Consider the following 20,000-nt stretch of genomic DNA (forward strand, 5'->3'; position numbering starts at 1 on the left):
TCTCTCTCTGTCTTTGTGTCTGTCTGTCTGTCTCTCTCTGTCTTTGTGTCTGTCTGTCTGTCTCTCTCTGTCTTTGTGTCTGTCTGTCTCTCTCTCTGTCTGTCTGTCTGTCTCTGTCTTTGTGTCTGTCTGTCTCTCTCTCTCTGTCTTTGTGTCTGTCTGTCTGTCCCTCTTTGTCTTTGTGTCTGTCTGTCTGTCTGTCTCTCTCTGTCTTTGTGTCTGTCTGTCTGTCTCTCTCTGTCTTTGTGTCTGTCTGTCTCTCTCTCTGTCTTTCTGTCTGTCTCTCTCTCTGTCTTTGTGTCTGTCTGTCTCTCTCTCTGTCTTTGTGTCTGTCTGTCTCTCTCTCTGTCTTTGTGTCTGTCTGTCTCTCTCTCTGTCTTTGTGTCTGTCTGTGTGTCTCTGTCTTTGTGTCTGTCTCTCTCTCTGTCTGTGTCTTTGTGTCTGACCTGTCTCTCTGTCTCACCTCCACACAGTGGTCACAGACGCTGCAGTGGGAGCATCTGGGTGGTCTGTAGAAGTGACATGAGGAGCACCACTTCATGCGCACCTGAACACCCCTCACCTCCACGTTCTTATAGAGCGGAGCGCGGAAATCATCGTCCTTATCTTCATCTTCATTGGCTGTTATAAAAACACAGCACAAGAGTGAAAATGCATAACACACAGTGCTGTCATCACGTGCTTCACTCACCCCTCGGGAACACACCAGCATCCATCAACGTTGCCATGGTGAAGTTCGCCATAACAAAGAGGAAGAGGATTCCCACACATGACGGGAGAGAGAGAGACACGTGTTGAGCGAGCCAGGGACACCTGACAGAGAGAGAGAATGGCTGAACATTGATGTGACAGTAAACTCTTCATCATGAGATGCTCCGTCTCCTCCTGATGACATCACTCAATCACCTTTAATCTCACTGACTATTCTGTTCCTCAAGAACCATCACTACAACACAAATCATAACATCAAGAGTGAAAAACAGAAAAGCATCACACAGATTCACTGTATTGGTGAAACCATGTTTAATCAAAAGTAAATATACGGTAAGAACACCACGTGACATGATCCTTTCATATTCACATGCGTATCTGTGTTCTATTGTGTCCTTGGGTTGAGATTGCTGCTGTTATATGATGATGAGCGTCTGTATTAATGGAGCGGGGCGGGTCGGGGGGAATTACAGTGGATTACAGAATGTAGATCAAACACACGTCTGCTGCACAAAACTCAAAAGACATCACACAGTACAATATAACATTCTTAATAGTAACATTTCCTATTTCTCAACCATTCTTATAAAATGTATATTCTTATAGTTTTTATAAAATGTGCGTGCACACACACACACACACGTCTCTTCTTCACAACTGTATATGTCATACACTACAGATGTGTCACAGAACACATGAATGTTCAGAATCCTGATTGTGATTCTTGTGTTGTGATTTTCTCTTGTGCACGTCAGATGAATGAACTGAATTCAGGTCAGTGTTCTCAGTTTGAGGACAAAAGCTTTTCGCTTCTCCTCATTTCTTATCAGAGGATTAACACAGATGTGAGACCTGAACATTCTGACCATCTGCCAAACACACAGAGAGAGTAATAGAGTGTTCACGTGATCATTAGTCATGTTATTTGGACTGACAGAAATTCAACATCTACATGTATGACATTCTTTTTCATGGTGAATATGAACATTATAATTGTCATTTACAGTATAACATGTAATCATAAAAATATTAGTGAATAACACTCTCAATATATTTTTATAGAAACATTTATTTTAAAAAAACATTTCACTAGTATATGTAGTTTGTGACATGTTCCCTAAACCGTATCCAATCCAGAACTTTCATCTACTCAAAAGAATCATAAATACGTGCATGTTATATTCTCCTGAACTGTATTTTGTATCCCATAAACCTCACACAAATCTTGATGCATTTTTAGATTAAAAAACTATCCTGTTATTTATAATCTCTACCTGTGGGGAACTCAGTTTAGGGCTTCTCTGAGTCCCCATGAGTTTGTGTGCATTATAAAAACAGGTACACACACACACACGCACACACACACACACGCACACGCACACGCACACGCACACACACACACACAAGGACAGATGTGATTCCCTGAGCTTAAACTCATTGAGTTTGGCTCAAACACCCCGATATCACTGGAAGAGAAATCAAACATCACTGGAGCAAATCCTAATCCGTCCCGTCCCGTCTGCTGCTGCATGAAAAATATCTATAGACAATTGTAGTAAAGTGTAGAATATTATAAGCAGCAATATACTTTGTTAACGTATATTATAATCATATTTTGTATTGACTGTAATGAGTTGATAATCTGTACTTTGCCATACTAAAGTATACAAGAGTAGCCTAGTAATATAGTAAAGAAAAAAGTAGAGTGCTGGGACATATCGAAATCCTCTTTTAAGCACTCGTGTATGTGTAGCTGCTCGATATGAAATACTGAAGTGAATAATGACTCACGTGAAGGTGAAGAAGAGTGTTGATGACGATACGAGCAGCGCGACAGCAGCGGACACGGGCACGTACGCGCTGCCGCGCATCCTGATCACCTCCTGTCAATCAAAAAAATGACGCTCTCTTTCTGTCATACACACTTCCCGATTTATCATCACACCGATAATAAACGAAACGCAAACCGCTCGAGTGAGTCAAACCTCAGCGACGCGGATGGGCGGGGCCAGAGGACGGCGTGGCCTCAAATGGGCGTGGCTCAACCAGGGCTGGGCATCAAAAACTTTCGTTGCGTGCAAAATAAAAAATACTGTCAAAATAGCTGTGTAAGATCCAAAAATGCTATTTTATTATAAAAGTTGGTTTTTATGTGTACCTTTGTTGGTACATAATTAAATTCTCTTCACATCCATCAAATGTGCAAGTCAGTGACTTGTTGCTTGCAACAAATTCATTTGGCATTGTTGGGGTTCTTATGCATGTATCACTTTTATCAACAAGGTTTGCAATCTGTGATTCATACAGAACTTTAACCGAGCCAAGTGAAACATTTAGTTGCACTCAAGACTTTTAAGTTGAAATACAGTGATGAATCACATGAAGTGGTTTAGTTCACACCCAGATAGCACAATCCATCTGGTTTACGTCTATTTGACGTCTGCATTTACATCTGTAAGACATCTGCAATACATAGTTTGCTCATCTGCAATACGTCTCGGAGACGTCTGAACGTCTGTAATACGTCTGCTAAAGATCTGGAGATCTGCTGCTTAAAAACATCTGCTAAACATCTTAGAAAGAGCTGTTGTACATCCATACTAAATCATAAACATCTTACAGACATCTTCTAGATGTCTATATGACGTCTGACAGCAGACATCTCCGAGACATATTGCAGATGAGCAAACTATGTATTGTAGATGTCTTGCAGATGTAAATGCAGACGTCAAATAGACGTAAACCAGATGTATGTGTGCTATCAGGGCAATAAGTATTGTTAAGTACGCTCGAGTCATTCTTTATCCTCACACAAAACTGACTGAGGAAACAACAACTGCTTTTCTAACTCAATGAAATAAAGAAACATGACAAACATATCAATCCATTTCGTTAAGTTTTATATATTCATACAACATTTTCTTTTACATCCACTGCATTGACAATTTCAAACAAAACAGCAACTGTTAAAAGCAACACAACTGTTGAATAAAATCAATACATAATCTTCTATTAAGATACTATACATAAAATATATGTAGTAAGAGCTTGTAAAGTAAAAGAGCATTGAGTGATTCACAGGCGGCTGAGAGGACTGAAGATAACCTGCTGGAGGTGTAAGTGAGTCGGGCTTCTGAAGGCAGCGGGTGAGACGCTTGATGAACTCACGGCGTCTCCGGTCACCCGTGAAACTGCTGGCCAACTGAATGATTCAACAGAGTTACCACATCATCGGTTACAACAACAGAGCAAAACTGAAGGACTTTCAAAGAGAAATGACAGAGCTTTAGCGCTGAACTTAAACTAACTCTGCTGCGAGATACCTTTGTCTCAGCGATGAGGGATGAGACAAAACCTTCTTCTTCCATTTGGTGATGTTGGGATATGAGTGATTGTCAACATCCACATCATTCAATGCAACAAGAACTTCGTTATCAAGCTTGGTTGGTGAATCACTAAAGAAAAACATTTATTCATTTAATAAAACAAGAGTTTCGTTCTCAAGCCAGAGAAATGTTTGACAGATGAAATCTTGCTCACCCCAGTAAGAAAGAGCGCCGCGTGTGAGTCAGCAGCTCAAAAGCGCTGTGCATGGATTTAAAGGAGGAACCGGAGGAGCTACAGGCGTCCACCTCCTCGTGTCTTCTGCTGCAGATCAGAGATGGAGAACACCGCCCTTCATCATCATCTGCTGTGAAATAATCCTCAGAGCTACAGCTCAGATCATCATCTTCAGTCTGAACCTCTGGAGAGTCCGGATGACGCTCATCAGATGACTTGTCTGTGTTCTCGTGTGACGGAAAAGAGTTTTGAACAGAAACCTTCTCGAACTCCTGCATCAGGTCACAGACTGGAAACCGTTGGCTATCATCATCATCATGTTCAGATGAGTTCTCCTGTGTCGTACCAAAAGACCCGTTCAGACGGTCGTTCTGAAAGCTGGGTGTTTCATCAGATCTCCCTTTAAAAGAGAAACGATAACTCAGATTCTGTTTTCAAGCTCAATCGGGTTTAATGGTCAGTGTACAACAAGCCAGTTTACGTTCTCTTCCTGTGAAAGTCTCACAAGCGCTCAAATGCTCCTCCAACATCTTCAAACCATCATCAGTGGACAAATCAATGAAGCAGTTTAGAAACTCCCAGTATTCTGCCCACGGGAATCCCAGTTCACGAGCCAACTCTCTGTCAACAACAACACAACAGACATCAGATCGCCAGAAAATAAGAATTCCGTCATCATTTATTCATCCTTGTGTCATGTTAAACCTGTACGAGAGAACACTACAGAAGATATTTTGAAGAATGTTGACCATCAAACAACACTGAACGTTCGTTGTACGAACACAAAACCACTGACACATTTCTCAAAATATCTTCGTTTGTGTCACATTCATGATCCCGTCACCTGCCCACTCTCTCTGCACCCTGATCCCAGTCAGATTTTAAAATGTGATGGAAATATTCGGCTCTGTCCCGCGGCGGTGTTTTCCACAGTCTGTGAAACTCTTCTGCCTGTATGAAAGACTTGAGTTATCGTTCTGTAAGAAGCTAACCGTATGTGTAATATTGGTTAATGTATGACTGTTTGTGATTGGTTTTAATACATCATTCATTTTCCCATTGGCTGTTTGTAAGTTTGAACGTTCTGATTGGCTGCTAACAAGTTTGAATTTTGCTTCTGTTTGTTTTCAAAGGAATTCATTCACACCTGTAACGTTTTAGCCCATGAAGTGCCTTGGCAAAATACAAACTTTGAACATTTATTCTGACCCCTTGTTATCACAAGTGTTGCTGGTATTAGCCATAAAATAAGATATGATTTACCTTTGAGAATTTCAGAGGGCCAACAAAAGCCTTGAGGTTCATCTTTGGGTTTTTGGGAGCGTCTGTCATCACGGGCTCATGAAACTGATCCACAGATCGTGATGGACACCAGGGGCCAGCGATCACCGGAGCCAGTGTGTTATCAGTGGCCCTCAACAACGGCACATAAAACCTATCTGTGACAAAACACAAATAGGAACTATAGAACTGTAACGATCGTGCGATATAATTAGTCTATTATTGTAATTATTATTATAATCCATCTATTGTTAGACACTGCAGTTCACGAACCTTCCAAATATTCCATGATCTTCTGTTTCACATCTTTACTTCTGTTTCGCCTCTCACAGATGATCTGAAGAATGAACACAAGCCCATCATCTGTCGAGCTCCAGACATCACGGACAAACATGTTTAAGACGAAAACGGTTTCTTACACTCGCCGGTTTCTGACCATATTTGTTCCCGCAGTTTTTATCAGTATATGGATGTGAACACAGAACATTCACCACGTCCGCACAGCCGAACTTACAGGCGAAGTGGAGCGGCGTCTCGTTGTTCTGAGAGAAACACGTCAACACATCTGTCAGCTGCAAATGGCCAAGACGACAAACACAGAACATGCATGGAAACGTGTGAACGAGATGTCCTGACCACTTTATCGGGCGTGTTGAGATAGAGATCCAGTATATATCCGATTCTCTGAAACAGCATGAGTTCTTCGTCGTGAGGGTACATCAGACGCATGAACCTCGGGTTCTCAAGAGTCTCCAGGATGAGACGACTCATTTCCGGCTGATTCTCTTTCGCCGCTACATGCAGAACATTATACCTGCATCCCTCCTGAACACATCCAACAATCACAATACTGTCTGCCTGTTATTAAAGAAAGATGACTTCCGCGCGTAAACATTCAAACCTGCACGATAGTGGGATTGTCACCAGATCCAATGAGATATCTCGGATTCTCCCAGACCAGGTTTTTAAACGACTCTTCATCTCCCGTCTCTACAGCTCGACGGAGTTTTGCCGTCAGATCTTGTGTGCGTGGACTTCTGAATTCATTGGCCTTCTCCACGCTCACACACCACTCTGCACACATCACTCCCATTGTTTTGATTCATGTTCATGTAGTTCATGTGTGTTGTGCTCTCGACGTGTCTGACCTGTGGCGCATGCAGCGCTGGATTTCTCCGGTGACGGTTTGTGAGGCGATACGCCTCCCTCAAACAAACCTTTGGAGAAGTTCTCAGCCATCTCTCTCCTGCTGAAGGCTTTGAATCGAGCTCCTTTCAGCTTCACAACTGCCTTCAGTGCTTCTCTTTTATCCACATACACATGACACACGTCTGTAACGGCGACACGTCATACAGTAACTTTCATCATCACTAAACACACATCATTCAACTAAGAATCGAAACACGTACCGTCTTTAACTGATGGGTGGTCCGGTTGAGGACACACTCCATAATAAACAGGTGGATTTTCTGAGGAACTCTCTGGACTCTTTGTGATCGGGGGAGCTTCGGGACTCAGTTCCTGTTGAGGATCTTCAACACCGTTTGAGCTCTCAGAATTCATCTGACTCACCGAGTCGCCTCCGTCTGTTTGATTCTCCAGAAGAGCCCGAGCGTACTTCTTCTCAAAGATGCTTCTGGTGGTGGCTGTTATTGGGCCACATTTGAGGCCAGCGCCTGTGATCTGTTCCCTCAGCTGATCTGGAGTCAGCGTCTGCAGTCGCTTCAGTATCTCCTCCATGATGACACGACAACCTGTAAATCACAAAAGTTTAGATCAAACACAATAAAATAAACTTGCTTATCTTTGACATTAAACATAAAATACCACAGACACTAAAACTGAGGTGACTTGCTATTATGTACAGTGCCATGTTTAAGACAAATAGTTCCAGTTAAAAAACATTAGTGCTGTCAATCGATTAAAAAAATGAATCACACATTTTTTCTGCGATTAATCACGATTAATCGCACAGAACATTAATATTTTAAAATGTACTTTTACAATCTAATATTTCACATTTAATCTTCAAATTAATGTAGAAACTAAAGATTTCTTTAACAGCATCATTTCATGAAGGAAAGCCAACATTCTGTTACTGGTGTCTCTATTAAATTGATTCTTTTTTATTAATTTTAACATTAATATTAGCCATTCAAAAGTATAATTGACAGCTATCATGTCAAATAGATAGGAAATATACAGAAATGGAATTCTCAAACACAAATACAGTCTGTAATGCTAAATTGTAAATTAAATACAGAAGAATTCTCATTAAATCTACAAAACACATTGAATTCCTCTTTTCTTTTGTTCTTTGATTAACATTAGTGTCAGGAGTCACAGCAGCAGGTTTAGGAACGCGGCCCCTTTAAGAGCTGTCTCTTTACGCAGATGACGCCACTCCAATTTTCACAACTCTTTGCATTCGTTTAAGATTTTATTTAACACGTTGAAGTCTGCGCTTACGAAACTGCTAGACAAAACGGGCTTTCTGTCATAATCTTGTGTGGTTTTATTCACTAAAGCACGAAAGAGAACTTAATACTGGTGCGCAGAGATTCACTGACGCAGCCTTCAGCCCGTGACTGTACAACGTCACACCAGACTCGAACTCGCGTTGCGTTTTGCCGCGTCCACAGCTAGAAGCTGTCTATCTTCACTGAACAAAGCAACTGTTTCAAAACGCGCTTAAGTGGCTTAAAAGCATGTACACGAATAGGAGCGTGACAATATAATGTAACATAGACAAAGGATGACACAAAAAACGAATCCTGCGTAAATTGCGTTAAAAAATATTTAACGCAATTTACGAGTCATTATTAAAAAAAAAATGAAAAACATTCATCGAATGCGTTAACGTTGATAGCCCTAAAAAAATATATCTGTATTTTTCATGTGGAGGTGTTGGTGTTTAATTCACTTTGTTTGTTTGAATAAAGTTTGATTTGCATGACTCGTGTGCTCTCTGACGTCATCAACATGCTAAATCGTGGAGTACGAAAGGCCCGAGTCAGGAAAATAAACTTTAACGTTACTTTGTAAAAAAACATTTTAGTAAAACACTTTAGTCTGAACACATACATCGAGATCTTTGAACTAACTGTGTCGTATTTTAAATAAAGTGTCGCGTGCGTAAGAAAATGAGCAACAACAGTAGAAAAGTATAATGCAAACTTACCAGTTACGCCGAAATCCTGAAAACAATAATGATTTTGAGGTTTGACATGCATCCAGAGCTCAAACAGAAACTATGTGTACTGTAAAGATGTCGTCGATCGCATTTTCCACTAGTTTCCATCGGAATCTCCAGAGAGCTTTGAACACAACGTTAAACCCTTCAGAAGCGAAATAGAAACAAAACCAACAACATTAAGATCATTAATACAGAAAGACTGATACATTTTATAAACACTGAAAGAGTGAAACACAAAACGCTTCTGCTCCTGATGGGAGGAGCGCGAGTGTGTTTAAGTGAACCGACAGAGGGCGACACTCTACCAAACTTCCCAGAATGCCTTCAAATATCTCACATCAGTGCTAATGGTTCATTCTAACAATAGTTAAAGTACAACTAAACATTCTTTGAATTCCGGTCCTGCAAATATAGCAAAGCACAAACGCAGTTTACTTCCTGTGAAAGCGTGGACACGAGTTGCGGTCTCATGACCCAACACAGGTGTGCCTTTATCAATGTAAAGGCGTCTTCTTGGCATAAATGGGCCCGGTACCTCATGTGGACATCATGAATGCTTGTCTGTTTATTGTCTTATTCCCTAAACTTCACCCCATCCCCGGACTTTCCTGCTCTGATGCCCGCAGGGTGATTGAGGAGACTGACCGCTGACCGGTCCCTCCATCAAGTGATTTATGCACGTGTCGTCCACCCTTCATTCAGTTTGTTGCAAACTCCTGGAGCACACACACACACACACACACATGTCTGGTTTACTCCGTGGGGACAGTCCATAGGTGTAATGTTTTTATACTGTACAAACTGTATATTCTATCCCCTATCCCTAACCCTAAAGTTCATAGAAAACTTTTTGCATTCATTTTTTTTATATATTGTTTTGTACAATTTATAAGCTTTTGTGCCCATGAGGACCTCAATTTTGGTCCCCACAGTGACACGAGTCCCCATGAGTTGGTGTGCATTCAGGTTTAGGTCCCCACCGGGATATACAAACAAGGCCACACAAAGTGGCATAATTTACTGCCTGTCTGAATGATGAAGATTTATCAGCTTTCACAAATGCCCTTTGTTTACAATAATTGTGCTGGTGAGCAATCGAGAAGCAAAAAGTCCTTGACATACACGTGTGCCTTTTACTAGGATACACGCTTTTATAGTTTTACATGCTCCTGTGTCAATCCAGAAGAGTTAATGATATTAAATGTACATGGTGAATTGTTTTCTTCTTTCATATTAAAATCAACAGGGTGTGGTGGATCTCAGAGAATGTCATCCCATTTCTACACATTGGTGGTTTGAATCACTGCATTGGTGTTTTTCAGGGTTCAAATAGCCTTTGCAACTATTATTTTACATTAAACATACTCATAAATGGCTGAGATTGAGTTTTAAATACAAATACATTTTTGGGGGTAATTGCAACAAGTGTTTCTTCATGGAGATCATACATTATTTTCTATTTAAACATCAAAAGAGAAAATGACCAGGGAAATGGAATTAATTTCAACATGTGGAAATCACAATCTGAATGGAATAAGTCGATTAGGTTTCGCTTGAATAAAGATTGTTTCATTCTTTATAATTCATCCAGGGTCAGAAATTCAAAAATTCATGTGAGAAAAGAATCCCTCTTTAATGTCATGAGATCCAAAGCATTATACTAAAGAATGATTCTGTTCTCATGTAAATCTACAGCCTACATGATTTCACTTTTGTGAAAATGGTTTTAATGTCACATTTAATTCAAGTTTAATTGTAATATTTCCTCAGTGAATTTGATTTTGTGATATAAATCCCTTCTGCCTTTTTCTTGTCTCCAAGTGTGCATCAGACGAGAATAAAACCTATTTAGAGCTTATTTACATATAGATTTCCGTTAGGAGTTACCTAATTATCTTTTATATAACAAATTGTTACATATATAGATTCAATCGACAGAACTGTGTGGCTTTAGGACACAAATAATGATTCGTCACCTCCAGAGGATCCACAACAGACCGTACTGCACCTTTAAGATTTTCTGCATGTAGCGTCATCTCTGTCCCCGCCCCCGATCACGAACGATAGGCTCTCTCACCTAGCTTCTTTAAGCTGATTGGTTCAGCGTCGGTTTAGTGAAAGCTTACGTTGTAGAGCTGCTTGTGTGTTTGAGAGTTGGATTGTCGCTCTTTATGTGACGTTGACATTATACATCTTCTTATACTAGTATGTGGAAAACATAAGGATATAAACTTTCTTTCATTTAACATTTAGCTTGTGATTAATCATCGACGACAGAAGATCAATCCTCAGAGTGGATGTGATGTTTAGGATCATTTGATGCTGCGCTGATGGGTTCGTGCTGCTGTTGAATGGATCTGTTGTACTGTCCCTGGATCAGTCACTTCAGCAGATCATGTTTAGGATATGCAACTCATCACTCAACTTCATAAAGCTGTGATGTCGGATGAGGTGCTGCAGGGATCCATCGATTCATGGAGACTTTAAACTGCGGACAGAGTCTGATGATCACCCTGATGGATTCGTGATCCGACATCAAACACAATAAATGTTTCTGTGGTTAGTTGGAGTGACGTTATCGTGTGGCGTTCATGGATTCCGCTGGGATCGATTCGTTCTAAAGCACAGTCCGATCGGCTCCAAGTTACAGTTTTGGTGACTGTTATTACTCTCTCATGTATGTAACGTTATGTGTGTATGGTGAGTTTAAAATCAAAGTAATGCGCGAACATTCTATTTAAACAGATGCTCTTTTATATAGCTGCTTCTTTATTGTGGTCGGTGGTGAATTGAGCTGATGTTGTCGGAAGTGCGCGGTGTCTTTGATGTCACTGACTGGTGTGTGTGTGTGTGCGCGCGCGCGCGCTTTACAGGCCTCCTTTCCTTTGAAAGGCCCACAGCAGACATCAAAGCGCACGCGCACCTCACACAGAAGTTGTCTGTCTGTCTGTGAGGTGAGACAGTGTGGCTGCTGGTGACAGATTTCACAGCTCTCACCGGTAATTTCACTCATTCACTTATCCAAGGTAAAATAAAGGTTTCATTGTTGTGACTAAACTACAGAAATACAAGGGTGTGTGAAGTGATCGGTGACTTCTGGTCTGTTTCCATCATGTCTCATTCGAGACTTCTAACAAAGTGCCGGAGAGAGAGAGACTTTTAGCTGTTAGTCAGACATCATATTGTTAGTTTGATCCCTGGATGAATGTGATAGACAATGAATCATTCAAGATTTGTATTTGACGCACACACACAACATACAACCCTCTCTCTCTCTCGCTCTCTCTCTCTCTCAATTTTAAATTTCAAGGTACTTTATTGGCATGATTGAGTGTTCTTACAATATTGCCAAAGCATTGACCATATAACAAAAGACATACATTAAGTACAAACATGAGATTTAAATTAAACTAAGGTGCTGAGTAAGGCGTAAATATAGAATGAAATATAAAATAGAGTATATGTAAGTAAACCAATGAAATATGGAAATAAAATCTCAATATCAAAAGTATATTTCAGGCAGAAAGATGAGAATGTAATGAAGTTGATTGTAGCAGATGAAGGCAGTAGTTTGTGCAGCTGATAGATGAATGAAGCAGCAGCTGATGTGTGTCTCTTCTCCCCACTAACATCTGCATTCGCTCGGTTTCTCAACACCTATCAAACTCTGGCATGACCTTTGACATTGTGTGAAAGTGTTTCTCTCTCACATCTTTAAATGGATCACAATGAAGGAGAAAGTGTGTCTCAGTCTCCACCTCAGCAGTGTCACAGTGGGCACAGACTCCATGTTTGTGTGTGTCTGCCTCTCTCGACGGCCAGACTGTGATCACTGAGTCTGTGTTCGCTCAGGATCCGTCTCTGTTTCACATCTCCAACAGTGTAGACATCATCTGACACATTCTATTGTCTGTTTAGGCTCCGATAGCATTCTAGTTTACTTTGGTTTTTACTTTCCTTTTCCCAATGATCTCAATATGACTTTTGACTTTCTCTGATCATTTGGTTTATTCTCTCTCTCTCTCTGTGTGTGTGTGTGTGTCTCTCTCTCTGTGTCTCTGTTTGTACATTACGCCTATGGACTGTCCCCACGGAGATAATTAAACCGACATGTGTGTGTGTGTGTGCGCGTGAACAGCCTGCAGGAAACATTTGGCTGATCTATTCATGAGCTCTGTTTTATTAACAGTTTTAATGAGCTGAAGGATTCAGTGACCCTTAACAGTGTAATGAATTGCCCTGTGAGGCTTCTGGAGTGAATCCTCCTCTCTCTCTCTCCTGTCAGCCGCAGCTGGAAAAAAAACAGTTCTCTTATCTTTTCATTATTCCAATAGGATCTCATTACCAGAGAGAGACACGCACGCACAGAGAGAGAGAGAGACTAGGGCTGTGACAGTGGGCGTGACAACCGCACCACCGCGGTGGTAAAGTGCACGTCACTCTGACAAATATAGGTGTAATAAATATGAGAGTTACGATAACGATTGCTAGTTGTAGCCTTTCAGTTGTGGATGGTTTTATTTAAAAGATTTTACATTAACAGAAATTATTGGCATACGTTTCCGTTGGTGCGTTCGAGCGCAGGCCTGCACGGCAAAACCCAGATTATTCTGCGGGTTTTGCAATGGATCTTGTTGTGAAATGAACAGATGCGTAAAATCAAAACTGGCTGTGACCCGCTTGCTTAGTGTCGGAGCGCGCGCAGGTTTTGCCGCGGTGGCGGAGAGACATCTCTTCATTTGCGCTCCTGTGCACATCTTCTGAACGCGCATTTAGTGCAGCTGTACACATTTTAATCTGGACAATGTCAACAAGTAAATTTCACATCAACGAGTAGGAAAAAGTAAAGTTTTTATGGCAATCTGAATAGGAAAGCCAATGTAGGTTTAAACCGTTTGTTTCAAATGGAATTGTTAAGGACTGTAAGGGTTAATACGCCAATGACTGAAGTTACTGCAACAAGAGCTTTTTTATTTAGTATTTAGCTTTCTTATGTCATCTAAGTTTTCATTATTTACTGATGTTTATTTAAATGTTTTATATGCTGTAGTGTGCCATTTCACTGATGGATTTGCGCGTTAAACATTGACGGATGTTTCATCCTCATTTATTTCAGATATCATATTTCAATTTCAAGTATTTAACAATTTCAAGTATTTAAATAAGGTCTATATTTCTCTTCCACTCGTCATGTGGTTGCTACACGCAAATATAATAATATAAATATTATTTATATAAATAATATATATTTCCTCAACCACTCGTCTGTGTGGTAAAAAACTGCCACCGTCACAGCCTAACACACCACACACAAGAGAGAGAGAACACACAGCAGAGAGAGAGAGAGAGAGAGAGAGAGAGAGAGAGAGAGAGAGAGAGAGAGAGAGAGAGAGAGAGAGAGAGACGAGAGAGAGAGAGAGAGAGAGAGAGAGAGAGAGAGAGAGAGAGAGAGAGAGAGAGAGAGAGAGAGAGAGAGAGAGAGAGAGAGAGAGAGAGAGAGAGAGAGAGAGAGAGAGAGAGAGAGACAGAGAGACAGACGAGAGACAAGCAGGAGACAGAAGAAGAAGACAGACAGAGCACAGAGAGAAAGACAGACAGACGAGAGAAGCAGACACAGAGAGAAAGAGTGAGACGACGAGAGAGAAGACAGAGAGAAAGAGAACAGACAGCACAGACGACAGACAGAGAAGAGACAGAGACAACAGACAGAGAAAGACAGACACACAGAGAAAGAGACGAGAGCAGACACAGAGAGAGGGAGAAGACACAAGAGAGAAAGAGACAGAAAGAAGGCAGACACAGAGAGTGAGACAGACAGACAGAGAAAGACAGACAAACAGAGAGAGAGAGAGAGAGAGAGAGAGAGAGAGAGAGAGAGACACACACACACACACAGAGAGAGAGAGACACACACACACACAGAGAGATAATATTCGTGTCATCACCGGAGATGTCACAGGTGTTGTTTTCTGAAGACACGCTTTAACACATCACGAGGACCGCTTCCCAGCTAGCACAGGCGCATCTGTAAGATGTCTGCTAAAGATCTGGAAAACATCTGCTGTGTAAAAACATCTGCTAAACATCTTAGAAAGAGCTGTTGTACATCCATTCTAAATCATACACATCTTACAGACGTCTTCTAGAGGTCTTTATGACATCTGACCGTAGACGTCTCAGAGATGTAGGGCGGATGAACAAACAGCATCTGCCAGATGTCCTGCAGATGAAAATAGATGTCTGCCAGATGTAGGTGTGCTGTCAGGGTTATATAAAACACAAGAGAGTTAGCCTGTTTTCAGAGATGAGCCGCTAGTTCTTCCGGTTTGAAGTTTCCTCAAAGTCTGTTTATGGAAGTCGTGCCACTCGGCGGCCATGTTTGCAACGCCTCTGGGCACTTATTAAGTCCACAGTCCTATTTACTTGAATGGGGGAAGGCAGATATTTGTAAAATCACAATTAAACACCATATTTACGATCAATAATTAAACATGACATGAACTGTATCATAACTTTGGTTTGCTAAGCTTAAATTGTGTTAAAACCGCCTCATCTACTGCACCTGCGCACAGGCTGGCAAGCGCCTCACGAGAGCCCCGCCCCAGAGAGTCTTTGTTGATTGACGATTGGCTCGTTTTACTGTAAGGCAGGACTTCCTTCGCTAGAGCGACCATATTGAGCGTTCATTCATTGTAAAGGCAGTGGCTCATCTTGTTAATAATAATATCTTTGGTTTCTTCACACTGATCCTTCTATGTTCTGTGACGGAGGTTATGTGCTTCTGTCAGATCTCCGGACCCGCAGCTTTAGAAATCAAAGTAAACCGTGTTTATGAGCCGAGGAGTCTTGAACCGTCCCATCACATCTGAACTCTGAACTCTTGTCTGCAGATTGTTGAAGGCGTCGTACAGCACAGATCTGCATCATGCTGGCGTGTGTGCAGCATCAGCACCATCCCGTCCATCACCTGCCGTGTGTCACACAGATCCCGGACACAACCCTCCGTCAGCAGAGTAAGTTTCATCTCATCTGACCTTTGTTCTCAAACATTCAGCTTCACGAACACATTCTGATGACAGCAGCTCGTGATTTATACTGTCAAGGTAAAGAGACTGATAAATGTGTCATTTGGTCTTGTGGTTCATTAAGGAATGATCTTACACGTACAAAAAAGTATGAACATATTAGCCCGGTTCTGTCAACCTTGCACTGGTTACCTATAAAGCATCGCGTTAACTTTAAAATCTTGCTTATTACCTATAAAGCCTTACATGGTTTAGCTCCTCAGTACTTGAATGAACTCCTTTTGTATTACAGTCCTTCACGTGCATTACGCTCTCAGGCGTCCTGTCAGTTGGTAATACCTAGAATTTCAAAATCAAGTGCAGGTGGTAGATCCTTTTCCTATCTAGCGCCTAAACTTTGGAATAGTCTTCCCTGCACTGTCCGGGAGGCAGACACACTCTGTCAGTTTAAATCTAGACTAAAGACGCATCTTTTTAATCTTGCATACACTACTCTTCCATAATATAAATCTTCAGAGGGTTTAGGCTGCATTAGTTAGATCAACCGGAACCAAAAACACAACTGATGTACTTGTTGCATCAAAGAGTACAGAACAGTACTCTACTCTCAGCCAGTCTTGTCTCATTGTTCCAAGGTTACCACAGCGAGCAGGATGCAGTTCATGGCCTGACCTGATGGTAGAGCGGAGAATGGGAAGTGGGGACCTGACAAGAGCTGAGATGATAGAGCTGGATAAAGAAGGACGCGGTCTCTTGACATGTCTTCACCACAAAACTTCAAATGCTATTAGATTATTAATGATAATCTTAAACTATAATTTATTTTATTATTAAGTTTATTTATTTTATTTAGCCTTGTTGTGCAAGTTCTCTGGAGCTTGTGCAGAGGCAGCAGCTTTTGCCAGAGGGGAACTGGAATCCCCTGGTTGGGCCTGGGTTCTCCTGAGGTTTTTTTTCTCGATTAGAGTTTTGGGTTCCTCGCCACCGTTTGCATACTGTTTTTGCACTATCTGCCTGACCGGGGGGGCTGCTTTAGAATCTTAAAGTTTTACTTAATTAATATTGCATATAGGAATTTATAGTCTGTTATATTTGACCTGTGCTTCTCTGTGTGCTCTCACTGAGCGTGTGTGTGTGTGTGTGCGTACTTGTCTGTGTGTGTGTGTGTGTGTGTGTGTGTGCATCCGTGTGTGTGTGTGTGTGTGTGTGTGTCTCTATGTCTATGTGTGTTAGTACGTGTGCATATTGTGTGTGTGGAGTGTTTTGTATGTGGGTGTGTGTGTCTTCTGTGTTTTCAACCTTTTCTTGTTTCTGCAGGTACAACTTTAATTATTTTGCTTATAGTCAATATGTCTCATGTACAGCTGCTTTGTAACAATGAAAATTGTAAAAGCGCTATATAAATAAAGTTGAGTTGAGTTGAGTGTTGTGTGTTGGTTCAGGTCACGTGACCGCTCACGGCTGCAAATGAGATTTGTGAGGTCATGGGAGGGCAAGATGATCAGTGAATAAACACGTTTGTTAGAACCTCGTGAAACGCTTGTGGAGCTTGACTGTAAAATGTCTGTGATGGTGGAACATCAGAACTCGTGATCTGATCTAGAGCTTTAACAGTCTGATGGAAGTTTGATGAAGAAGAACGATGAAAGTGAGAGCGGTCAAGAGACATGAGAGGAGGAGACTGAAAGGTCAGAAAGTGAGTGAGATGAAAGAGGTTTATTGAAGGAGGACGAATCTGGGATCAGTAAATTGAGATTAAGATCTCACTCCGCTGGATTTAAAGAAGTGAGAGAGAGGTGGATACTCTACTGCTGCCGTGTCACTTCCTGTCTGTGACCTCACAGAACCAGAGGACACACGATGATCTGAACGTCCGTGTCTGTCTCTCTCTGGCTGATGTCTGTAATGAGATTACATTTATACTCAGTATTTACCGCGGTAACACCATCACACATTGAATGAATAATTGCAGAAGTGTTGGTGTGTCAGTAATGGTTTGATCTTCAATTCAATTCAATTTTATTTATATAGCGGTTTTCACAATGTGCATTGTTCCAAAGCAGCTTTACAGGAGCAAATAAGAAAAACACAGAAAGGTAAAACACAGCACAGTGCATGGTGTTTATAGACCAAGCAAGATCATTATAATAAATAATATCTAATAAATAAATGAATAAATAAATAAATGCAGTCTCCCGGTGAGCAAGCCAACACTGCACTGCTCTGCTGTGGCGAGGAACCCAAACTCCAATGCTGAATAATGGAGAAAAAAAAACCTCGGGAGAAACCAGGCTCAGCCGGGAGGGCCAGATCTCCTCTGACGTGTCATAGCTGCACTCAGTGACCCCGACCAAAGCCACCGAGCAACGTCCACGAAGAACAGGGAGAGCCCACGAGCCGCGACCCAGGAAGCCCCATCCGCCGAAACCGTGCAGGTCCAACCCGGTCCCATTCCGCGATCAACAACAGACAACAGAGGAACAACCAGGGAAAAGTAGTAATGGCATAATTAACTTTATTCCTCTTGTTGTCCGACATCGACCACAAAACAAGACCAACCAGACCAGACCCACACAGTCCCAACAAATGAAATGCCCCGAACCACAACCAACAAGCCCCCCCACTCCCTACAACACCCACCCAGCTACCTCCAATCAAAGTCACTGAGTGCAGCCATAACTTCAAACTGCTGTCGTGTGATGTAAGTTTAGCATTAAATACCAAGTATTGTAAATTTAGCATTTATGTGACAGGTAGTCCGTCTTTGCTCTCGGTTGGGGATGGAATTGTCTGAGCTGGGCCGGCCAGATGGTCGCCTTTTTCTTGGGTGGTGATGGAATTGCCTTGGATGGAGCTGGATGGTCAGTCAGTCCGCAGGCTCTCGCAGGAGGATGGCACGGGATTTTCAGATGTAGCTGGCGTAATCTCTAGTTGTGGATGGGCATATGACGTTCATCTGGGTCTGGCGGAATCTCTCCCTACCTCGGGATGGGCATCCCGAGGCGAGGGCAGAAACAGAAAGAGAATAATTAGCGTAGCTGCTGTTCATTAGCTATGTATTAGTGAATGCTTGGCTGAAAAGATGTGTCTTTAATCTAGATTTAAATTGGGAGAGTGTGTCTGACCCTCGAATAGTATCGGGGAGGCTATTCCAGAGTTTAGGTGCTACGTATGAGAAAGCTCTACCCCCTTTGGTGGATTTAGTTATTCTAGGTGTTATCAAAAGTCTGGAGTTTTGAGATCTTAGAGAGCGTGATGGGTTGTAGTGTGGTAGAAGCTCTGTTATGTAGGTAGGGGCTAAACCGTTTAAGGCTTTATAAGTAATTAAAAGAACTTTAAAGTCAATACGATACTTAATGGGTAACCAGTGAAGGGTTGATAACATTGGGGTTATGTGATCGTATTTTCTGGACCTGGTTAGAACTCTGGCAGCTGCATTCTGAACTAACTGTAGTTTGTTTATTGATGATGCAGGACAACCACTAAGCAGTGCATTACAGTAGTCAAGTCTTGAGGTCACAAATGCATGAATAAGCTTCTCTGCGTCAGCCACACATAAAATATTTCGCAATTTGGCAACATTTCTAAGGTGGAAGAAGGCTGTTTTTGTGACATTTGAGATGTGATTTTTAAATGACAGGTTGCTGTCTAATATAACGCCAAGGTCTTTAACTGTATTTGTTGGAGTAACAGTGCAGCCTTCAATTTGCAGGTCATAATCCGAAATATTCTGCTCACGTGTCTTTGGTCCGATAAGTAATATTTCTGTTTTATTAGAATTTAAAAGAAGGAAATTACAAGTCATCCAATGCTTTATATCGTCGATGCACTCTGCCAATTTGGATAGTTGGAAGGAATCATCTGGTCTTGATGAGATATATAGCTGAGTATCATCTGCATAACAGTGGAAGCTAATTCCATGTTTTCTAATAATGTTTCCAAGGGGCAGCATGTATATGGAGAATAGCAAGGGTCCTAAAACCGATCCCTGAGGTAATCCATAATTTACTTGCGTTAGATTTGATGATTCCCCATTTAAATGGACAAATTGATGTCTGTCTGATAAGTAAGATCTGAACCATTGTAGTGCCTGTCCCTGAATACCGGTATAATTGTGTAAGCGATCTAGAAGTATTTTATGGTCTACAGTATCGAACGCAGCACTAAGGTCGAGCAGGACTAGGAGTGAGATGTTACCTTTATCTGATGCTATAAGCAGGTCGTTT

At 41.5% G+C, this 20,000-nt stretch overlaps 4 protein-coding genes across 6 annotated transcripts in view; 2 read left to right on the forward strand and 2 right to left on the reverse strand.

Annotated features, from left to right (window-relative positions):
• zdhhc8a (zinc finger DHHC-type palmitoyltransferase 8a) overlaps positions 1–2,695 on the reverse strand; it is an 11,191-nt gene extending 8,496 nt beyond the window's left edge. The window contains 3 exon segments of the mRNA XM_057321142.1: positions 464–621; positions 692–813; positions 2,503–2,695. Of these exon segments, the coding sequence (XP_057177125.1) occupies positions 464–621; positions 692–813; positions 2,503–2,582 (360 nt within the window). The 5' untranslated portion in view covers positions 2,583–2,695.
• LOC130546079 (uncharacterized) overlaps positions 1–20,000 on the forward strand; it is a 54,759-nt gene that overhangs the window by 30,309 nt on the left and 4,450 nt on the right. The gene's annotated exons all lie outside the window — the stretch shown is intronic.
• On the reverse strand, positions 3,575–9,019 carry LOC130546073 (ankyrin repeat and LEM domain-containing protein 2). Its single transcript, XM_057321141.1, has 13 exons — positions 8,735–9,019; positions 6,963–7,307; positions 6,702–6,884; positions 6,455–6,627; positions 6,190–6,378; positions 5,973–6,095; positions 5,827–5,890; positions 5,536–5,711; positions 5,117–5,223; positions 4,754–4,893; positions 4,252–4,672; positions 4,035–4,166; positions 3,575–3,913 (listed from the first exon to the last, which is right to left on the reverse strand). Exons 1-13 carry the CDS (start codon positions 8,784–8,786, stop codon positions 3,787–3,789), a joined length of 2,232 nt encoding a protein of 743 aa, XP_057177124.1. The 5' UTR covers positions 8,787–9,019; the 3' UTR covers positions 3,575–3,786.
• The window catches only part of LOC130546078 (protein FAM222A), a 19,052-nt gene continuing 9,904 nt past the window's right edge, over positions 10,853–20,000 (forward strand). The window contains exons 1-2 of one of the 3 annotated variants that reach the window (XM_057321148.1): positions 10,853–11,449; positions 15,640–15,762. In XM_057321148.1, coding sequence (XP_057177131.1) covers positions 15,675–15,762 — 88 coding nt within the window. In that variant the 5' untranslated portion in view covers positions 10,853–11,449; positions 15,640–15,674. The remainder of the gene's footprint in view (positions 11,450–15,639; positions 15,763–20,000) is intronic. The other 2 variants (XM_057321149.1, XM_057321147.1) reach the window with 2 other exon arrangements.

Source organism: Triplophysa rosa, linkage group LG22, assembly GCF_024868665.1.
Source record: "Triplophysa rosa linkage group LG22, Trosa_1v2, whole genome shotgun sequence".
Classification (NCBI taxonomy): domain Eukaryota; kingdom Metazoa; phylum Chordata; class Actinopteri; order Cypriniformes; family Nemacheilidae; genus Triplophysa; species Triplophysa rosa.

Coding starts and splice junctions, on each gene's coding strand:
- LOC130546073 (XM_057321141.1), bottom strand. CDS start 8,786: ATGCATGTCAAACCTCAAAATCATTATTGTTTTCAGGATTTCGGCGTA. Junction 6,628..6,701: donor CAGCGCTGCATGCGCCACAG/GTCAGACACGTC, acceptor TGATGTGTGCAG/AGTGGTGTGTGAGCGTGGAG. Junction 5,891..5,972: donor ATGGTCAGAAACCGGCGAGT/GTAAGAAACCGT, acceptor TTCATTCTTCAG/ATCATCTGTGAGAGGCGAAA.